The sequence below is a fragment of the Sinocyclocheilus rhinocerous genome, unplaced genomic scaffold (assembly GCF_001515625.1).
Source record: "Sinocyclocheilus rhinocerous isolate Xijiao unplaced genomic scaffold, SAMN03320098_v1.1 scaffold1155, whole genome shotgun sequence".
Classification (NCBI taxonomy): Eukaryota; Metazoa; Chordata; class Actinopteri; order Cypriniformes; family Cyprinidae; genus Sinocyclocheilus; species Sinocyclocheilus rhinocerous.
Genome location: NW_015629044.1, coordinates 794,120 through 815,926, shown reverse-complemented (window position 1 = coordinate 815,926; position 21,807 = coordinate 794,120). Strand labels below are relative to the sequence as shown.

General features: G+C 35.9%; 2 protein-coding genes across 2 annotated transcripts in view; one reads left to right on the top strand and one right to left on the bottom strand.

Annotated features, from left to right (window-relative positions):
* LOC107738622 (calcium-regulated heat stable protein 1-like) overlaps positions 1 to 2,037 on the top strand; it is a 20,885-nt gene extending 18,848 nt beyond the window's left edge. The window contains exon 4 of the mRNA XM_016550397.1: positions 1,481 to 2,037. Within this exon, the coding sequence (XP_016405883.1) occupies positions 1,481 to 1,643 (163 nt within the window). The 3' untranslated portion in view covers positions 1,644 to 2,037. The remainder of the gene's footprint in view (positions 1 to 1,480) is intronic.
* Positions 2,038 to 2,231: 194 nt separating this feature from the next.
* The window catches only part of LOC107738621 (4-aminobutyrate aminotransferase, mitochondrial-like), a 30,686-nt gene continuing 11,110 nt past the window's right edge, over positions 2,232 to 21,807 (bottom strand). The window contains exons 4-16 of the mRNA XM_016550396.1: positions 20,714 to 20,743; positions 18,995 to 19,112; positions 12,890 to 12,939; positions 11,753 to 11,833; positions 11,320 to 11,412; positions 9,958 to 10,020; positions 9,802 to 9,865; positions 9,404 to 9,552; positions 7,892 to 8,029; positions 7,260 to 7,427; positions 6,590 to 6,736; positions 6,208 to 6,319; positions 2,232 to 4,100 (exon numbers count right to left, since the gene is read on the bottom strand). Coding sequence (XP_016405882.1) covers positions 3,979 to 4,100; positions 6,208 to 6,319; positions 6,590 to 6,736; positions 7,260 to 7,427; positions 7,892 to 8,029; positions 9,404 to 9,552; positions 9,802 to 9,865; positions 9,958 to 10,020; positions 11,320 to 11,412; positions 11,753 to 11,833; positions 12,890 to 12,939; positions 18,995 to 19,112; positions 20,714 to 20,743 — 1,335 coding nt within the window. The 3' untranslated portion in view covers positions 2,232 to 3,978. The remainder of the gene's footprint in view (positions 4,101 to 6,207; positions 6,320 to 6,589; positions 6,737 to 7,259; positions 7,428 to 7,891; positions 8,030 to 9,403; positions 9,553 to 9,801; positions 9,866 to 9,957; positions 10,021 to 11,319; positions 11,413 to 11,752; positions 11,834 to 12,889; positions 12,940 to 18,994; positions 19,113 to 20,713; positions 20,744 to 21,807) is intronic.

Below are 21,807 nucleotides of genomic sequence, written 5' to 3'. Positions count from 1 at the left end.
TAGTAGAGCTTAACATTTTTATGACAAGTGGGGCGGGGCTGAGAGCCATGGGAGCCAAGCCAAGCCTCACTTCCATGATCCCACCCCACTCATCACAATGATAATTATATACAACTTGCTTCCATTAACAGCACATTTATTCAGGTCTTTAGTTAAGTGCTAGTTAGCAACAGCACACTGGCACATACTAATGTAGTTATCAAAAAGACTCACAATATTCGCATGTAAATAGTGAAACAGCATGCAGTATAAATAGTCTTTACATTTTGCTGTCCATCCTCAACCTAACCACAGGCTCTACTCTTCACCACAACGGTAACACTACAAAATCAACATAACAGAAACCTATGTAAATCCTAACATAACACAACATTTAAGTACTAACTTATGTCTCTCAATGTTAATCTTGTGTAAAAACACAAAATAACACTTAATTTCTACATTTATTTTCCTTGTTGTCTGATGCAAAGCATGCTGGGAACTAGAAAACGCAATCATTTTAAGTTCACCTTACTACAACATTTGAAATTTACAGAACTTCAGTTAAGTCCAATGAACTTTCATTATTGTTTGAGTGAAGTTAACTCATTTCATTTAATTAATTTCACTGTTCGGTTTTACAGTGTGTATTTTCTATTCCCTAACCCTCACACACAACTTTCTGCATTTTTAGATTTTCAAAACACTATATGCTGTATGATTTATAAGCTTGTTTCCTCATGGGGACCTAAAAATGTCCCCACACAGTTTACTGTTACACACACACACACACACGTCTGGTCAGCTATCCTTGTGGGGACTCTCCATAGGCGTAATGGTTTTTCTACTGTACACTACAGACCATATTTTCTATTGCCCTACACCAACCCTACCCCTAAACCTACCCCTCACAGGAAACTTTGTGCATTTTTAGATTTTCAAAAAACTTAATTCTGTGTGATTTATTAGCTTGTTTACCCGTGGGGACCTCAATTTAGGTCCCCACCGTGACACGAGTCCCCATGAGTCTGTGTGTATTCAGGTTTAAGTCCCCACCAGAATAGAAAAACAGGTACACACACACATTAATTTTAAAATTTAAAAACATAATTATTAGTTATTATTTCCACCCTTGTGGCCTTGGTTATTGCAACAGGAAAGTAATTTTAGGGACTGAGAAAAGTTACTTAAGAAAAAAAGAAAGAAAAAAAAACTTAAAATGGGATCCATTTTTATTTTGTCACCAACATGTCTGGTCTTGGTGTGCACTTAATCTGAAACATAATTTTACAGCTTTTGCTCCAAAATGTTCCTTTTCAGATGTTTCATTCAGCAGATGTTTTCATGCCATTTTTGATTTAGAATTTCAATCTGCTCTTTTAATATATCTACATACAATAATAAGCAGTCTGTTTTCCATGTGATACACTTTTAAACACCTTTGTCTAAATCCAGCAAGCAAACGCATTTAACTTTTTGTTGATCTCCATTATTCCCACAGTGTCGAGAGTGAATATGTGCCTGTGGAAGGAGATGAAGTTAGCTACAAGATCTGCTCTATTCCACCCAAACATGAGAAGATCCAGGCCGTGGACGTGACCATCACTCATTTAGTGCCAGGCACCAAACATGAGACCTGGTCTGGAGTGGTGGTTGAATCATGAGATGCTCTCTAACTCTGAACTGTGTGATAGTTATGTCAAAATGGGTTTCTGTTCCTTTTCTGGAGGTTTGGGTGGGGTGGGATGGGAACGGGTCTGAATGAATGAATGCCTTTAAGTGCTGTGTGACATGACGCCACAATTCCAAGTTTTTACCCCCCCTTTCTTTCTTTGGTCTCAGGAAGGGAGTTCGTTTAAAATTCTCTACTATTGGGCTTGTGGTTAATAATGTGGAATGAACAACAGTCAGTTATACTTACCCTATCCATCATTGATTGATTTGAATGCTCTTAAGAACTGACCGCATTCTTAACAATAAGCCTTAACGCATATCTAAATAGCTAAAATATGTATTCACTGAAAAAAAGAATTGTCAAAATATATCACTTTGATCATTTCTCATGTGCACGTTTCTTGGTCATTTTGCTTCAAAGACATTCAAGAACAACAAAAGATTAATCAATTTATTTTAACAGATTTATTTTATAACTTCCTCAGACAACATTTAGGTTTTATGTAGAAATTACAGCAATAATTTCTTTCTAACTGTACTACACATAAGTGTAAACATATGCAGTATTTTTTTTTAAATAATTGTTAGTATTTGTTTCAATAATACACATTTTTCAATTAAATACTGACTTTGCAGAGTACAGACAGACACATCTCGGGTTGCTGCGGCCTTTCTGCACGCTGCCTGTCCACAACATTAAAAGAATGTTTAAAGGCATCCAAAACAACATGAATTACATTTCTATATTACACTAACATATGGGACACAATATCACAAAAGAATAACACACTGTGTTAGAGAGGGTGTGATTTCGCACATATTAATATTTGATGCGTTAATGTCAGTTAAATAAGGAACTTGATTCTGATGCGGCTGTAAACAAGGAGGAAACAATATTTGGGGGTTGGTGTTCACAAACAAAACTTACACAATGAGCATTGCATAATCTCACTACAGTAAGTACATACTGGGGTTTAAGTGTTTGAAAAGGAAAAGATGATTAAAACAAACCAAGCTGAAGCTCGGAGCAACTGGAAGAGGAGAATCACCCCGAAGATCGTAATCGTTTACAGGCTGTGATAACCATTAAGTGAAGATGACCTTGTAGTTGTTATCCAGCGCAACAATATGCCTTTTCTTACATGGCCTGTAATGAGAAACATGAGGGGATCATGTTCTCCTGAGCAGGGGCTGGACACTAAGCCGAGCGGCCTCAAGCTTGTGCTTTTCAAACATGCTTCCTGACAGATTTCTATTGCTAGATCAGGTGGACATTTGGCTGTGAAAATACAGATTTATGGCCCTGTTAATTCTGTAGGATCGTAGAAAATGTCAGCCCTCCTGTTACCACACCAGGTTGTGCTTTAAATGTTTTGTGCTGGCAACATTACGTTCATATACCTCACCGGTATTCAAACAAAGAGACCTTGCGTCACAGTAATGACAATGATCAATGATACAGTAAAGCAGCCACCTCAATAAAGGGACTTGCTGATTGCTTGAAGGGTTTCATCTCAACAGATGTCCTATTAAAATGGGAATAGAGGCTCTATAGTTCTCTGCACCTTCACTTTTTCCAGCTTGGCTCTCTCTAGCGCCTCAGGACGCAATCAAGCCAACACTGCTTCTACGATTTATCTTTCACACATGCTTTTAATTCTGAGAGGATCGTAATATTCAGGTAACTCTGTAAATTCATTCTTCCATCATGCAAAATTACACACTATAGACATTTCAAATGCAGCCATTTCTCTATAGATACTAAAATAGTTCGATTTTATCTCCACAAAAACTATTTTCTGTAGTTTTGGTGTCATACACAATTAGATCACTAATCTTTTCATGTTACCTTCCAAACGCTAAGGACTTTTTTAATTTGACATATAAAAGGATATAAGAAGAAATATTGCGATTAGAAATCCTGTTCTGTCTCTGTGGTCTGTGCTTTATTCAACTGACTTGCGGCTTGTTGGACCTTACAGTTCACAAATTCACAAAAGTTGCTGTGTCATCAGGAGAGATTTACCTAAATATGTCATTTGAATTTGAGTGGGCTAAATCCTGCAAACTCCTTCAGATCTTCAATCTGTCCACCCTCAGTAAAAGACAAGAAATATGGTGGCAGGGCTGAATCTGTGCTGGCTAAATAAACAGAGCTCGAAAACAGACTTCTATCCTTCTTAATAAGTAATGACAGGAAGAGAGCAAATGTAAAGAGAGAGAGAGAGACAGTGACCAATTAATTGTGACAGGCTGGTATAAACCCTTGAGTGGGCTTGGACCCCTATGTGCTCCGTAATCAAGGCCGACCTGGCAGCCAGAACTCTATTTATGCTCAGCCAGGATGTCGTTTAGGATGTTCAGGAGCTGATGGACATGGTACTCCTTGAAGACCAACGCGGGACGGAAACGGATGGTCTTTTCTCCACAGGAACCCATAAATAGACCTGGTGAGACAGAGAACATAGTATCCCATAAAGCCACTACATCTTACATGGTGAGGACCAAGTCTAAAGTTAACTTATTTATGTGTAACTTAATTATTATTATTAATATTATAAATGTAGTATTAATAATAATCATGATTCAAAACAACAACAATAATAATCCTAATGATAATTCATATTATTATTACTGTTGTTGTAGCGATTAATGATCATAATTTTTATTAATCAGATAATAATTATTATCAGAATTATAAAATAATAATTGAAAGTGATTATTATTATTATTATACAAGCATATTAATAATAAAAAAGTTAACCGTAATCACAAAAATCACAGTAGTAGTAGTAATAATGTACTGTATAGTTAATTTGTCATTTAATTAGTAATGTTCAGATTGCAAAACAATATTAATATTCATAACAATACTAATGTTATATTTTTATTATGAGATAATGCATGCATTGATATTAGGGATGGAACGATTACCGGTTTCACGATAAATCACGATAAAATGCCCTGACGGTTAGTATTATCGTTTAAAATTTAATTATCATCAAAACCGTATTTGATTATCGCGATTTTGAAAACTCGCGGTAAATCCTGTCCAGCCAGCATCAGTCTGACGCAGAAGCAGCATGCACTGTTGTTGTTGTTGTTGTTTTTTTTTTTTTGCATGAGACGAAATGGCGGAAGGCAGTGACAGTGCTCGGATGATTTTTAAGCCATCTAAGAGGACCAAATCGGTGGTCTGGTCGTATTTTGGCTTTTACAAGAGTCCTGAAGACAATTTAATCGAGGACGGTCACCCTGTCTGCTGATCTTGTAAAAGAAGAAAGTCGCTGCAAAAGGGGGAAACGCATCAAATTTGCTCAGTCATCTTCGTGACCACCACCCACTGTTAGCGAATGCAAGGTAACTTTTACCTCAATACCAAAACTAACTGGGCAAATAATTGGACAAAAAAATATTGATTAGAGATTAAATATTTCGTTATCTCACTTGAAATTAACGCAAAGCTTCCGCGAAGAAAAGTTCTCAGCAAGTGGCTTTGAGCCAAGACGAACGAACGTTCAAACTATAAGGTTGACATTTAAAGGATAATGTATTGTATATTCATAGTTAACTTATTACAAAGATTTATTTTGTTTACCTATAATAATATATAAATACGGGGATATGAAGATAACTTTGGTCACTATAACCGTGATATGAAATTTTCATACCGTTACATCCCTAATTGATATACTACTACTACTACTAATAAAATGATTATACATTATTAGTATTTAAAAATAACTAATAACAGTAATAATAATAACAATATTGTTATTATTGTATATAGATATACATTAGTTTAAAAAATGTAAAGGGATAGTTCACCCAAAAATGAAAATTTGATGTGTATCTGCTTACCCCCAGGGCATCCAAGATGTAGGTGACTTTGTTTCTTCCTAATTGAGATTGTAGATACAGTGTCAATGGTCCATTGGATAGATAGGTGGCGGTAATGCACTTATAAGTCTGCAATCCGCCGTAAAGCAAGAAGAAGAAGAAGACGCGTCACGTGCCGGCTGAAGAAGAAGACGCTCAGGACAGTTCGGACACTGCAGTAAATCAGAGGTAAAAAAAACGATATAAATACTGTTCAGTTTCTTGCACAGACCGATCGTTTCGTGTCTTTACACATCAATGTATCGTCACGAGCCGCAGGGTTTAATTTGGTTTTGTTTGTGTATGTTTTTTTGACTTTCAAAGCCGTGATTCCCATTCACTTCCATTATAAGACTGACAGACTGCAACGGTTTGAGTTAAAAATCGTCGTTTGTGTTCTACTGAAGAAATAAAGTCACCTACATCTTGGATGCTCTGGGGGTAAGCAGATACACATAAAATTTTCATTTTTGGGTGAACTATCCCTTTAATATTAGATAACTATGCAATAATCTGTGGCTGCAAAAGACACAATGAACTGTCACTGATGTGCAAGAAAAAAAACATAAATAATCCTCTTATTAAAATAACTTTTTTTTTCTCCATAAAAATGTACAGTTTCTTTTAATTCTCTTGCCAACCTCACGTGTGATGGCTAAAGTGGCCACAGCTCACCCTTGTTCCTGGCCTTAAGCATGATACTGTCACGTGTGGCATCATTGCAGGCGTCTATGGCACAGAATGTGCCCTGGCCACGGGCTCTGCTCAGGATATGAGGGTACTGGGTCTACGTGAGGGGAAGCAGCGAGACGTTAAACGAATGTACAGCTCACAATGTGAAAGGTATCATCAATCCACAACCACAGCCTCAAAACAAACACTCATTACGCTGACAAGATCGATGACAGGCTCAGGTTCTCCCTCTGGCAGCAGATGTTATGAGGTCGTCCCTCAGATGAACAAAGAACGTCCACATAATAGAACCATTAATGGTTTTAAAGCATCTCGTGTTGAGCTGTGGCACCTGTGAAGAATCAGTCATGTGAGGTGGCCGTACCTGCAGTGCGTAAAGGCCCTGTAAAAGGGCCTTCCCTGAGCGCGTCACCTCTTCCAGAAGGTTCTCTCTTCTGATCACATTAAGCACCTCCAATAAGAACAGATTCTTTGAAGGGTCTCCCATCCATGTGTTGAAGATTCTGTAGGGCTGAGGTGCATACAGCCATGTCAGTTTAAATGATTATTTTACTTGTGTAGCTAAAGTGTTCTCATGCTCAAGTCTTCTTGCAACCAAAATTTGCATTATGCAATATTATTGTCAATTGTCAGGTCTTCATTTCAATCAGTTGTTATTCTTGTAATTTAGCCTTTCTAGTCATTTAAATAAACGTAGCCCAAACTATCTTTTGTGTGATGTAGCCCAAGCTATTTTTTTGTTTCGAATTGAGATAATGCAGCACCATAGAAGGTTACTGTACAGGAAGAAACATGTTTTCAACAGTAGGGGGCGTGATTGCTCAATTCCATAAAGCTATGAACCTCATCCAAGGACATGGAATCATTTAGACAAACAAAGATTGTGAAACTGCAGAACAATCATCTGGTACTCAAACACATTATAATGCTATTCATCAACGATGACTCATTTAGGAAATGGATAAAGCAGCCAGTTGGGGACAATTACTGTGAATGATTTTGCGTCGCCGTGAGGAAGCAGTGACAGCTCTTACTTTGTCTGGTTGCAGTTCATCCCTGTGGTAGTATCCTCCTGTCAGCAGCTTCTTGCTGAAGGAGACAACATCAGCAGGGTCGTCCAGGCCCCAATGCTCATGGGCCCAGAACTTGCCTGTTGTTCCTCCACCTGTCTGCACCTCATCCACGTGGAAAGCACAGCCATGCTGAAAGAACCAGACACAGAGAAGCATCTGTCAGCTCACTCTCTGTCAAAACCAGTCCCGTCAGCCTGCATACAACTGCATTACAACACCCGCCGGACACGGCCATTGCACTTTGCTACGCTCCATTTGAAGTGAACACGTCCCAAGCTTTTCAGAGAGACCGTGGACTCTATCACAATTACTAAAAGAGCCTCTTTTCTCTGCATAAAACAACCATATTAAATTATTTCCTTTTGTCTCCTGGCTTATCTCATTCAGAGGGATGCAAATTAGAGCAGATAAGAAGAACTTCCTACAGAGTCTTGAGTGTCTTTTTTATTGGACAGTTCAAAGAGCCTCATCTTAGCTATTTATAACTGGAGTATGTATCTCAAACGACTTCAAAGCACAGATCTGACAAACCATGACGACCATGGAAGATAACGAAGCATTATAGAAAACAGTTAGCCTGAAAAGCGCTTCACCTTGCGTGCAATATTTCGCAGTTTGCTGAAGAAATCAGGAGAAGCGTGGTTGTCCCCTCCCTCTGCCTGGATGGGCTCGATCACAATGCCAGCCACTGGTCTGCCCTTCTGCCTCCACTTCACGATGAGATCCTCAACCTGACACACACATATATTAATATCTCACTTGTATGTGATGAAGTAGGTAACACTTTCCAGAAGGTGCACTGAAACGCAGCAATCCGTCTGTGTTTCATAAATGTGACCCTGGATCACAAAACCAGTCAAGATTTATTCATTAATAATAAATAAATAAGCTTTCCATTGATGTATGGTTTGTTAGGATAGGACAACATTTGGTCGAGATACAACTATTTTAAAATCTGGAATCTGAGGGTGCAAAAAAAATCGAAATATTGAGAAAATCGCCTTTAAAGCTGTCCAAATGAAGTTCTTAGCAATGCATATTACTAATCAAATATTAAGTTTTAATATATTTACATGGAACATGATCTTTACTTAATATCCTAATGATTTTTTGTGATAATTTTGACCCATACAATGTTTTTTTTGGCTACTGCTAAAAATATACCCCAGCGTCTTAAGACTGGTTTTGTGGTCCAGGGTCACAAATAATGTTGAACTTCTACTAGATATTTAGTGTCAGCCAGGGTTATTATCATTAACTAAAACTACAACTAATCAAATATTTTTGTTAATTGAAATAAAGCTGACATAAAAATAAATATTAAATATTAGATTTAATTTTTAATTAGCTGCCTTTGCAACTAATTAAAGTTTAATTTGAAACTAAAATTACTTAATGGAAATAAAACAAAAAAAACAAACTTGAAACTGAAATAAAAATAAATGAAACCTAAACAGTACTAATACAAATGACAAAAGCACATAACTAAATTAATATAATTTAAACTACAATTAAAATGAAAAAAATTTACGATTAAAAGCTAATTAATAATTTTAATAAAACTGTAATATTATATGAATACTACAAAAATAACATTGAACATAACTATTAAACCCCGGTAGCTTAACAGTTAACCAATCAATAGCATTTGTAGCATTATGTTGATTACCACAAAAAATAATTTCAATTTGTCTCTCGTTTGTTTTGTTTTTTGTTTTTAAATCTTTTGCCCATATGCAAAATTCTTGATCACACACATTCCTACTGACATCACTGAAAATCGGTCATTAAATTTTGCCAAACAATGGTAAATGTGGCAGTACCTATTAGTAAAAGCTGTTTAAATAAATGTTATATTTTGCAGTCACAAAATAATGATCTTTAAAATAGCATCACATGACCCCTTTAAAACGGTAAGTATTTCAGCATTGATGGACTGGCACCATTCACTTCCATTGTAAGTGCCTCACTTTAGCAGATTTTTGCTTTTTCTTTTAAAGAAAAGGAGATACAACCAAAAATGCTGTTGATTGAGCTTAACCTGTACTGAACCTGGAATACGTCTTTACTTAGTATGTGGAGAAAAGTTGTAAGACATCTCTGACCTCCTCCAGGCAGCGGGCCTCTTCCTGGGCGTTCTCCCTCACAAACTCCTCCAGAGGGTACTGCAGCTTAGGGAAGGGTGCAATAGGCCAGTCAAAGGAAGGTATATCCAGCTTGTGAATAGCTTTGGAATGTGTTGCGGCCAGGCAACCTGTAATCCAATAGCAAACACATTAGAGGATGGGTGTCCCACTTAAAACAAAACAGCCAGGCTTCTTTGTTTTTCAAATGAAGTCAAACGATACAAATAGCTGCAAAGGCAAACAAATATAAGGCAAATGTACTGTATGCAGGCTAGGTCAAATCCCTCAAAATGTCAGAATCTGCTCAAAACATACTCTAGGAAAACTGCATCAGACACATCTTTCAATGGTATTTTCATAAATCAACAGACACTTGCCCATAGTTCTCCCATGGAAAGCTCCCATAAAAGACAAGATGCTCAAATCTGGACATCCAGGACTCTGATACAGAGAAAAAAAAGAGATTAGTCTGTGCAAAAAACAAAATGATGTTTTTGGGAGCTACAGTCTTATGTGTAGTGTTTCTTTCTAACCTGGTTGATCATGCAAGTGCCGACTTCCTGCTCAGAGGGGCTGGCGTATCCTCTCTCCTTATTCTAGAAACCAATAAAAACAAGTTTTAGATATCAGGTGATTTAAGAGTTATTCATGTGTATAAATTAGGGCTGTCAATCATGATATGCTAAATTAATAGAAATTAATCAGACAGCAATATTTGCTGAGTTTTTCTTATTCAGTCAACCTACAATTATGAATTGTGTGGGTGTTTTTTTTGTGTGCAATTATATCATATTTTGTTGTGATTAATTGTATCAATTGACAGCCCTAATATAAAGTAATCTGAAAAAAATCTAATATAAATGTAAGCAATAACACTAGGGATGTAACGATTCACTCAACTCACGATTTTGATTTCACGAATCGATTTTCTCACAATTTTTGTTTTTTACAAAATGAGATTGAAGACATTATACAGTAAATGAAAAGGTGTCGTTTTATTAGGCTATTGCTGCACGTATCTTTGTCAAATTGAAATAAAACAAAACTAAATTGAAATTTTAAAACAAACCCCAAATCAAACAAGTATCACAAATAAAAGAAATCTCTTAATTTGAACAAACTAAGGCTATTCACTCTCTGACAGCAGGTGGCGCTTATGAACAGCAATGATACAGTGTTTCCTAGGTTACCCCTGTAAACAAAGCAGAGCTGCGCTTATGAACACTACTTTAAAGGGGTCATAGGATGTTGCTAAAAAGAACATTATTTTGTGTATTTGGTGTAATGAAATGTGTTTATGCGGTTTAAGGTTAAAAAAACACAACTTTAGTCTTTGCAACTTTACAGATCTTCTTTATGCACCAAGAGCTTGTAACACTCCAAAGAGAAAGGAAAAATTGAAATCGCATCATATGACCCCTTTAATATGCATTGTTCAGAGGCTAGATGAAAAGAAAATACCACGTAAACTTTTCTAAAGACAGTCAGTTCCCCTCAGAGATACATTCATATAAACTCCTACTCCAATAGTATCGCGATTTGTTTGGCATCTCAACCAATTTGAATCGTCACATATTTGAATCGATTTTCGACCGCGGTTAATCATTACATCCCTAAATAACACCAATGAAAATATCAGAATAATTATTATTATAAAAAAAAAACATTTTATATTAGGAAAAAAATCATAATATGTACTAATATTTTTATATTTTATAGTTACTACGGTGAGTTTTTTTCTCCAACAGTTTCAGAAAGACTACTTCTCCATGTGTATTATTACGGCCAGAATACAACCAATATCACACCAACAGTTTAAAAAGCAAATGTGCTTTGTTAGGGTCGTCATGACACATCAAGTCTGCGCAAGAGCAAACTGAGGAAAGTCCACTCACTCTGTACCAGATAAACATGCTCTTGAAAGCATTCTCATTGGAGCAGGATCCACAGGCCATGGTTTGTACTCGGCTCATCCCACTGGGGGCAATCTGATGTTGAAGAAAGAGTCATTCACAGCACTCCACACTACAATAAACAGCAAGTCACTTCCGGCCAATGTGAAAAAGAGTGCACTTACTTAAGAGAGTCATTATGATATCTGCAAAGGATGTTATCAAGACTAAGAGAACCCCAAAGAGCTGTTTTATAACTGCCGAACACAAGCTGTTTTTCAAGTGAAAGGTTGAAGTTGCCTCATTATTGGGGCAGATCCAGATAAAATGTAGTCCTTACTTTCTACTTGTGAAGCGTTTCAGCATAATCAGCAATAATTCATAGAGACATAGATAGATGCTTTACTTGGGTTTCTTTCAGTCCATCAACACTCACCGACAGCAGGCTCTCGAACAGTTTGTCTGGAAAGTTCTCAGGTGGCAGAATACCAAGCGCCGGACGGTTGACAAATGCACTCTGAGAAAAAGATTCACACAGAAAGGATTTACTGAAGGAAACAGTGACCCTAAGAATTTTATTATTTCGTAAAAATGTTTTAAGTGCCCAATATAAGTATTTCCTTCCTATATTTATGCATGTTCTTATTGAAACAGGAAGTTTAGGTCAAACATGCATGTTAGATCAGACATGTCTTTCTTTATAATAGCCAATTGGCTTTAGTAATGTCACAGACATGAACATGATTGGATACTCGCTAGTAGGTTACAGGTTGTATAAGTGGATGGGACATTCTCCTTCTGGAAAGCTTTTAATTAAATAAAAATCTGTGTAGCGCAGGATGAGTAATCAAAGTTTTTGGTCTGTTTTTTGGAAGTGTGTATTCACTACCATTCAAAAGTTTGGAGTCAGTAAGATTTTGAGATTTCTTTTGAAAGAAATGAATACTTTGACTTTAGTACGGTTGAATTAAATTGGTCAAAAGTGACAGTAAATACATTTATAATGTTACAAAATGTCTCTATTTCACATAAATGTTCTTTTGAACATTCCATTAAAAAATTCTGAAAAAATGTATCATGTGGTTTCTAAAAAAATATTAAGTGTAGTAAACTGCTTTCTACATTGATAATAATAAGAAATGTTTCTTGAGCAGCAAATCAGCATGTTAGAATGATTTCTGAAGGATCATGTGACACTGAAGACTGGAGTAATGACTGCTGAAAATTCAGGAATAATAAATCACATTTAAAATATATCAAAATAGAAAACAGATATTTTAAATTGTCATAACATTTCACAATATTACCGTTTTACTGTAATTTTTTATCAAATAAATGATAAAACTTCAGAACAGTAGTGTATAATAAAGGAAGTGGTGAATTTAACTCTGTAAGGGCAAACTGAAGTAAGCCATTGAAATGTAAAAATCATATCCTGTGCACTACGCCTTTAAAAGTCTCTCAACTTGTCACACTCAAGCTGCTCTGTCTGACAGATCACTGCAATCTAATTTCCATTCTACAGTCTATAAATACACACAAGCAATGATTTCACAGACTGATCAGGACTCACCACATTATTTGGATTGGTCATCACTTTAATTAAGGCTGGATGATTGTAACCTAGAAAGGAAGATCGAAAATATTGTCAGTCTGTTCATTACACATGTAGTGCGATATCTACAGAGATTCGACAGTGTAAACACACAAACTAACCAAAACAAAAAGAAATTGAATTGACCTTTGTCAAATTGACATTTGTCAGTTGGGGCTGAAGGCAACAAAGCGTATTTGCATGCTAGTGAGTTTAGGTGGATGATTGATATAGTCGCTCCAAATAAGTACAGCGGCAGTGAGCACGGCTCTGATACTGCTACTATCACACAAAGCCCCAAAAAGTATCTGGACACTTAATAAAGTCACAATTAAATATTTATGAATGTCATTGTAATGTATAACTAAATATCAAACCAAGTGGGAAACAATGCTAGGGCTTTTCTCAGAACTAGTTGGTGCCAAAGTCATTTGTAGCATACACTGTAAAAAATGATTGTGATTTTAACAGTAAAAAACTGTAAAAATGCTACAGTAAAAACCTGTTAATTGGTTATCAGTAGGGATGCACCGATACCGGTATCAGGCCCGATACTGGTCTCCTGTACTCGTACTCGTACTCGTTAAAATGCCCCGATACCAAACGCCGATACCACACAGCATGTGTTAAGCGCTATATTCAAACAAAGAAACACAGACAGCAGAAAGGAGTTAAGGATGTCTACTACGAAGTATATGCTGGTTTATTAACATTACATCAGTTAATGAAATACGTTTTTTTTATTGTGAATTTAAGTTAAGTCTGTAAAACCTAAAATGTTGCTATTATATATTTAACGGTGAAGTTCTGGCAACCACAGCTGCCGGTATTTTACCGTAAATGTCACAGATTTTTTTTTACAGTGTAGATGTATGAAGTTAATTCCTTTCAAGAAAGTGTCCACATGTCTATATTTTAAACAGCACATCTACTGTTTTATTTAAAATGAACAAACTTCATTTTGTGAAATGTTTTACCTATGAAGTGAGCCTAAATAATTGTTTGATATTTTATTACATAATGCAATGACAACCCTTTATTTAAAGTCTGGCTTAAGTGTCCAAAACACTTTTTGGGGTCACTGTGCACTAGGGCTGTCAAAAATTTTTTGAATTTCAAATATTCGTCGAATTTAAAATAAAAATCCACATTCTAATGCAAAAACGTTGCATTCGAATTTTAGGTGTGCGTCAGACAGCCTTATCAGTGGCGCACGAGATGCGATGACGATGTAGGTGTCACTGCATTATAATATTTTTGTCAGCCTATCCAGTTGAACCCACTAGATGCGGTACTGCTGCATTCTTCATTTAAAATATTGCGGAAAAAGAGAACATCACTGCAGAGAAGATCTTGTTTACGTCAAAACTAAAACCAAGCCGTTTACACAACGCATATTTCGCGCATTTTCTAGAGGGACATCTATCACCGTTGCACTCGCGTCTTGCACAAAAGAGCCGCAAGTTTAGAAAGCCATGTCAAATGAATGCAAGTTTAACTTTGAAAAAACATATCTCGAGATTTTATGGCGGGGTTTTTTTCCCACCCCACTGCAACTCATGTTTTTAAATGAAAAAAAATGTACTCTGTGTGATTTCGGTCCTTTGTATTAAACTATGCATACATACATGATGCTGTTTTGTTTATAGTTGTTTAAGCAACTTAATTAATTATAATTGGTTTATAAACATTATTTTAAACATTATGCACTTTGAATAAACGTGCATTAGTAATATTTTGCTCGATGCGCCATCTTGTGGCCTCAGGAGAGAAGCCAAAAGCTTTTCTTCACCATAACTGAAATTATGCATTTTAAATTAGAATATAATTAGAATTTTAATCATATTTAAGTACAAAATTCGAATTTAGTTTTTCAGCCATTTTGAAAGCCCTACTGTGCACATTGATGAATCAGTCATAATCAGTCATAATTAATAATTAACTGTACTGCAATCTAGTTTGTTTCTTAGATAAAAGGAGTTAAGGTAGAGTGAGCCTGTTATTAACTGTAATATTTTTTTACTTAAAACTTCATTGAATGTAGCAGTAAGGGCCTGAACGGACCTGTTATGTCTGCAGAACAAGACGCACCCAGAGCAAACTGAATAAATGTGAAGGTTCACATTAACATGTGCCCTGCCCAAAATGTAAGTACACAATTTTCTTTCTTTTAGTTGAGATTACATAAAACTCTGCATAGAAATCCCAGCTATGACCAGCAGAGAGCTCTTGCACAGACTGAACATACAACAGACAAATTATGGCAAAGGACAGAAAATGAATTCTAGCTATCTGGCATGACATTGCTGGACTGTGTTGTTCCCTTCTATCAAAAAAAAGAGAAAGCTGAACTCAGCTGATACATCCATCACTGTCATGACATTCAGCATGATTTTTATTATTATTAATAATAATAAATAATTTACACAAATACTTGTCAGTATCTAATTAATCTTTCAGAAAAATGTCTCTCAAAAATTAGACATGTTTAAAGGCAGAATGATAAAGATGACAACCTTTTAAAACTGCATGCCTACAGCTCACTATGCAGTGAATCAGAGCGGTAGTTTGAATGCTGAGCTCATACTGTTCCAACCGCTGCATTCATCTGGCTCTTCCAGTCCTGTGAGGTCAACTGAAACAAGCATTTGTCCATAAAAATGGATGCGTTTGTGGGAAAACACCAGCTGTTACCGCATGGGTCATTCCTGTTATGTAGTACATTTTCATGTCATCATCATATTTTTTGGCTAAAAATTTTAATAATATTTCCTAAATATTAACTTAAAGTAGTTTCCTTTATTATTATATCACAAATAGATAACAGGTAATATGATATGTTGCAGTAATGAACGTAAGGTATTGTTATTGTGGACACTTTAAAATACTGGGGAATTCTGGGGACCTTACTATCTGAAATGTTTAGATTTGTAGAATGCACAGCCACTTCTTTTCCAAAAAGAAAACAAAATATCATTGCTGTAATAAATTATATTTATTACTACGATATACAGTGAACTTTTAATGTCAGCAGACAATATCCCTGCAAAATAACTGCATCACTGAGATTTTTGGTCTCTTGGTCATCATTTAAAATACTGGGGAATTCTGGGGACCTTACTATCTGAAATGTTTAGATTTGTAGAATGCACAGCCACTTCTTTTCCATTAACCAGTCAAAATTTACAACACTCTATGCACACTGCATAAAAATGTATATTGATCTGGAAAAAAAAAAACTTTTTAGATTTTTGTATTCAGTTTTACTCTGTTTTTTAAGAGTTCTGTTCTTTTGCACTTTAATCTGTTTGAAAGATTTATTTACTTTTTTTTTGTGATTTGTGTTACTGTATTTAGTTTGTAACTTAATACTGTTATAAATACTGTGTTTTGGCAATTATCGTGATAGAAAATCTTTATACTGTCACATGCCAAATCACAAACAAGTGAAGATAGGGGTGAATTTTAAATCATAAACTTTGGTTTAAATGGATGTTGTCATTTCTGGCTCGGACAATTTTTCATGGTTTCTTAATTTTTTCCTTTCCCCTAATCAACATATTTCAATCAATACATGTTTTCTTAGGAACAATGTTTAATTCAAAAACAAAAATGTATATAACTAATATTTTTTTATCTGTAAATTTACTACTTAACTAATACCATAATTATGTTTTGTGGTATTACAGGGTTTCTGCAGACATGAACAAGTTAAATTTAAGAATTTTTAAGACCATTTTAATACCATCTTATATGAAACTTAAGACCTAAACCTGTAATGGAAATACACATTTTATTACATACATATATGTAATATTTAATGTGTTTAAATTAAAAAGAAAACAAAATATCATTGCTGTAATAAATTATATTTATTACTACGATATACAGTGAACTTTTAATGTCAGCAGACAATATCCCTGCAAAATAACTGCATCACTGAGATTTTTGGTCTCTTGGTCATCATGTTCTATCAGCTTTTACATACTTAAATCTGCATATTTTTATTTACCTTTACAAAGGCCTATTTTTAACCAAATTATTACAATTGATCAAATTCAATATACACTATAGGGCTGCTACCAGTCTGTTTTGAATGTTTGTTTTTTTTGCGTCGTGAGAATATTGAGTAAAATAGCTCACTTGTCATGGTGTTATTTAACTATATCATGTTATGAATAAACTAAACATTGTGAATTTTTACCTCAGTCTGTTTCTTCTGAGTTTATGTGTGCTGTTATGCTCATTTGTTCTGAAGTCTCTCACAAAGAGACAAACAGAGAGAGCCTCAGCGCGAGCTTGTATTCTGTATTCTGCTAACTTACTGCAATTCTCTCTTATGACGCAGTAACTTACCGCGGGGAAGAAAAAATATTCGGTCTGTCCAATGATTGTAAAGTCATTAGGTCCGTCAGACTGAAGATATTTTAGCATAATGTGACCAAAAATATTTAAGACCCATCGAATCCGAATTTAAGACATTTTAAGACTTTTAAAGGCCTTATATTAGGAAAACGTTATTTAAGACATTTTAAGAGTTTTTAAGGACCCGCGGACACCCTGTATTAGTCTGCTCCATTTTAATTTATCAAGTTATATAAATTTAAAGGAATCAGAATTATATTATCAAAACTTCAAAAGAAAGGTTATAAAAATATCAAAATGAACTTGCAGTGGTGAACTTGATCTCTCTTTTTTCTTATTTCCATAATGTTGATATCCATCTTTATGATTTTCTTGCCATAGAAAATATTGCATATCTTTTCATAGAAATACTTCCTTTAATTACACTACAAGCATAATAATGCCCTAACCTTACACAGAGTACAAAATGTACTGCAGAAAAGGAATAACCCTCATATGAACTCTTGACAAGCAAGTACAGACTAGCATACAGACTAGCATAACACTCCACCCACTATTTCACTTATCTGAAAAAGGGATATTCTCATTTTTTTTGTCAAATGTCAAAAGTGGCAGAGTTATCTGTTTTGCAGACTGACAGCTAAATGTGTCCAGCGGCTGATCCAGGATGACAGAGAGCTCTAGATATTAAGTATTCACTAAGACATATTAAGTAATAGCGCAGGTGAATTGCGGTTATGTTGACGTTATGCATGAAGGAAACAAACTCGTTTTTCTTGCTGCTTTACTGGTCAAGAAGAAAATATTACATCCCTTTTGTATTCATGTGTCTGTCATTGTGAATCTTGCGGGTGAGTGGGGGTTGTACACTAATGTAACTAAAATATCCCATAATGCACTTCTGTTGAAATGATACAGGAGGAAATCAAAGCTCATTAAATCTGAGTCAGCACCTGAAGGCATCTCTGAGAGCGAGAGACAGTAGCTTCACTCAATTTGTTGAGGCTGATTGATTAAATGTAAGTAAGCTAACGGACCAAACCAATGACATGCAGACAGAGGAAAGGTGCTCTTTCGGCCTCTCAGTTCTGTTTGTTGGATCCGTACAGGCAATTCTCACAGGAAGTCCTCAGTTCCTGTCACTCACTTTTAATCATCCACAACAAACGTGCCTTCATGCAAAGCCACAGGACACAGCTCACATTTACTGAACAACACAGTGGCCACAGCGACAACAATATATGGTGAATCTTAAGATCCTTTTCATCACTAGTACAGTGTTGTTATTAACTAAAACTATTAAAAATCATTTTCAGTAACTGAAATAAAGCCGGAAAATAAGTCAACATTTTTCATTTTAATATTCTATTTCAATTAGTTGCCAAGGCAGCATTTCCAATTTTCATTTAAGCTGAAGTACTTACTAAAACTACAACTGAAATAAAAATAAAACTTTACAGAAAAAAAAAAAAAAGACAAAAGCACATCAAATCTAAAGTCATACAGGGTTGGAATGATGTGAGGGTGACTGAATGGGTTTATTAGGGTAAACTATACCTTGAAGTGGTACAAAACACCTCTGAGTCTGACACTAAGCAAAGACTAAAACCAGAGAACAACATTAATTTAAAGATGTCTGATTTCCTGTTTTAGTTGTGTCAGTTGTCTATAGAGGGATGCATGTGTTGTTAAAGAGATCTGCTTATTGACTGAGCTCACCGATGGGGATGGAGGAAATTTGTGTGTACACGTCCAGCATTCGGTTGCCGTCCACGTCCACCAGGTAGTTCCCCCTGCTCTCCTCATAGTTGCAGAAGAAATGAACTGCTCCAACATTCTGCAGACCAAGAGACAAGCAGAGTTGAATGTTGCTATCAAGGTGATTTGTGCTCCATCTGCATACCTGAATGTTTTTTTTTTTTTGGCAGAGCTTCAGCTCCACGTCACTGAATGGCTAAAGAGGGTGAACATCTGGAAAACAAAAATGAATCCAACAAAAATGTAAAATATATTCCCTTGAAAGGAATAGTTCACCCTAAAAGTTACAGAAATTGCTGTAAATTTTCTCACCCTCAGGACATCCAAGATATAGAAGATTTTTTCTTCATTGGAACAGATTTGGAGAAATTTAGCATTACATCAGTCGCTGATAAAAACATCAGAATAATCCACAAGTAATCCACATGACTTAAGTCCATGTTTGTAAGAAACAAATCCATCATTAAAGCATTTTAACTTTATACTGTCACTTATGGCAAAAATACCAGTCCAGAATCCATAATAATGCTTCCTTCAGTGAAAAAGTCCATCACCAAAATCCATTGACATATTTGTTTAGAACTGTTTTGGACTGTTATAACTTATAAACAGTGCTTAATCTGTGCATATTTCTCAGCTGATTTAGATAAGATTTTTTTTACTGGACAATTTTATGAATAGAGGACTTCGGAAGCAACTATTTAAAGTTAAAAATGTCTTGATGGATTTGTTTCTTACAAACATGCAGCTTTTCACTTCACATGATGTTAACTGATGGACTGGAGTTGTGTGGATTACTTGTGGATTATGTTTATGTTTTTATCAGCTGTTTGGAGCTGTTTGGCACCCATTCACTGCAGAGGATCCACTGGTGAGCAAGTGATGTAATGCTAAATTTCTCCAAATCTGTTCCAATGAATAAATAAGCTCATCGTCATCTTGGATGGGTGAACTATTCCTTTAATGGATTCACATGTACAGTACAACTGAAAAAGCAGAAGATATCCTCATTCGCACTGTGACTCATTACCGCAAAATTATGAGCAGCGGTGCTTTATCTAATGAAAGTGGTTTTTCCCCGTGTGGCTTTGAACCTGATGCAGCATCTATTTTTAGCCCATCTGATGAATAGATTATGACTCTTCTTATGTCTGCTCTCGTGCGAGGGAGACAGACAGCGGCCAGCAGACATGCAGAGGAGCTGAGGCGTAACGAATCTGTGATATTAGCTTCATCGATGCCTGTCAGCTCACATCTATGTGCTCATCCACAGCAAAGCGGTCAGAAGATGACTGTGACTGTCCTCAAGAAGCCAGTCCAGACAGCTGATAAATTACTGCCCGAAAATACATTCATCACTCAATAAGCTGAAGACATCCAGGCAGGCTGAAATATGGCTGGATGTCACATCAGAAGTAATATTGTTGATCTAGGGCAGTCACACTTTAGCTTTACTGCTGTAAATTATTCTCATATAGTTGTTTGTTTTGTATGGTACTGTCTGAAAAAGTGACTCATTATACTTAAATCATTATGGAACTACAAACTAAGAGAACTGCACCTGATCGGCACTGGCAATGTAACCAACTCAATCTAATTGCATAACACAAGTTTGTTAAGGTACATTTGTGTGTGTATAGATTAAGCAAATGCCAAAGTTCATTTCCATGTCTATCTCACCTGAATCTCTCCGAGTTGTCTCAGCAGCTCCTGTTGAATGAGAGAAATGAACCTATTAGACATTCTGTTCTGCAAAATTAATAAAAGATTTCTGTCAGCTTTAAGCACGCAAAGATCGGACACACATTATTTTTCTTATGATTTTAAATATGCTTGTGCTTAAATGCATAAAATTAGTTTAAATTCAATTCAATAAAATTCAGTTACTTTACAAAACTACGATATTTGTTTCTTTCTTTTTTCTAAATGGAAACTTGGACTGGATAGAAAAGGAAGTGCAGCCAACAAGTGCAGGCATACATGGGAACTCCCTCAGTACTGTTTGGAAAGCTTATCAGGATGCACTTCATGAAGTTGGTTGTGAAAATGTGTGCGTAAAGAGGTGTTATCAAAGCAAAGTGCAATTACTTTGAAGTAATCTCACTTATTTTTGGTCACAACATGTTTTTTTCCATTTGTATTCATTCATTCATATTTATTTATTTATTTCAAAAATGTTTGGGAAAAAAAGTAATAAGAAGCAGGACCCACTTTATATTAAGTGGCCTTAACAACTATGTACTTACATTTAAATTAATCATTTGGTACAATGCACTTATTGTGTACATACATGTTTTTACATTGTACTTATATTTTACATACCTGCAAACTCACAAGAGGTCAAAAAGGTGACATAGTTGTAAGCTTCAAAAACGCTCTTCGGAAATCTACGGGTGACATCACGGACACTACGTCCATGTTTTTATACAGTCTATGGGAGCCATCTGCTCTCTGTAGCTCTCGCGGTGTTTTGATGTCATACAGCGATCGGTCTGCGCATTGCTGCTTCAAGTCGAACCGAGAAAGGCAGTGCGTTCCAAACGGGATATATCGGGATATATCTAAACGGGATATAAATCATGGCCACCATATTGAAGGGTCGTTCCAAACCGAAGTTCTAAATACTGGCCACTTCAAAGAGCCCTTCGGAATGAAGGATTTCGAAGGGTACAACTGATTGACACTTCGGGCTCCCATGATCCTTTGCACTGATTCTTTGCATGATGACGGCGCCTCCGTGTGGTCACGTGATGATGACGCAGAAGGGCACTTTG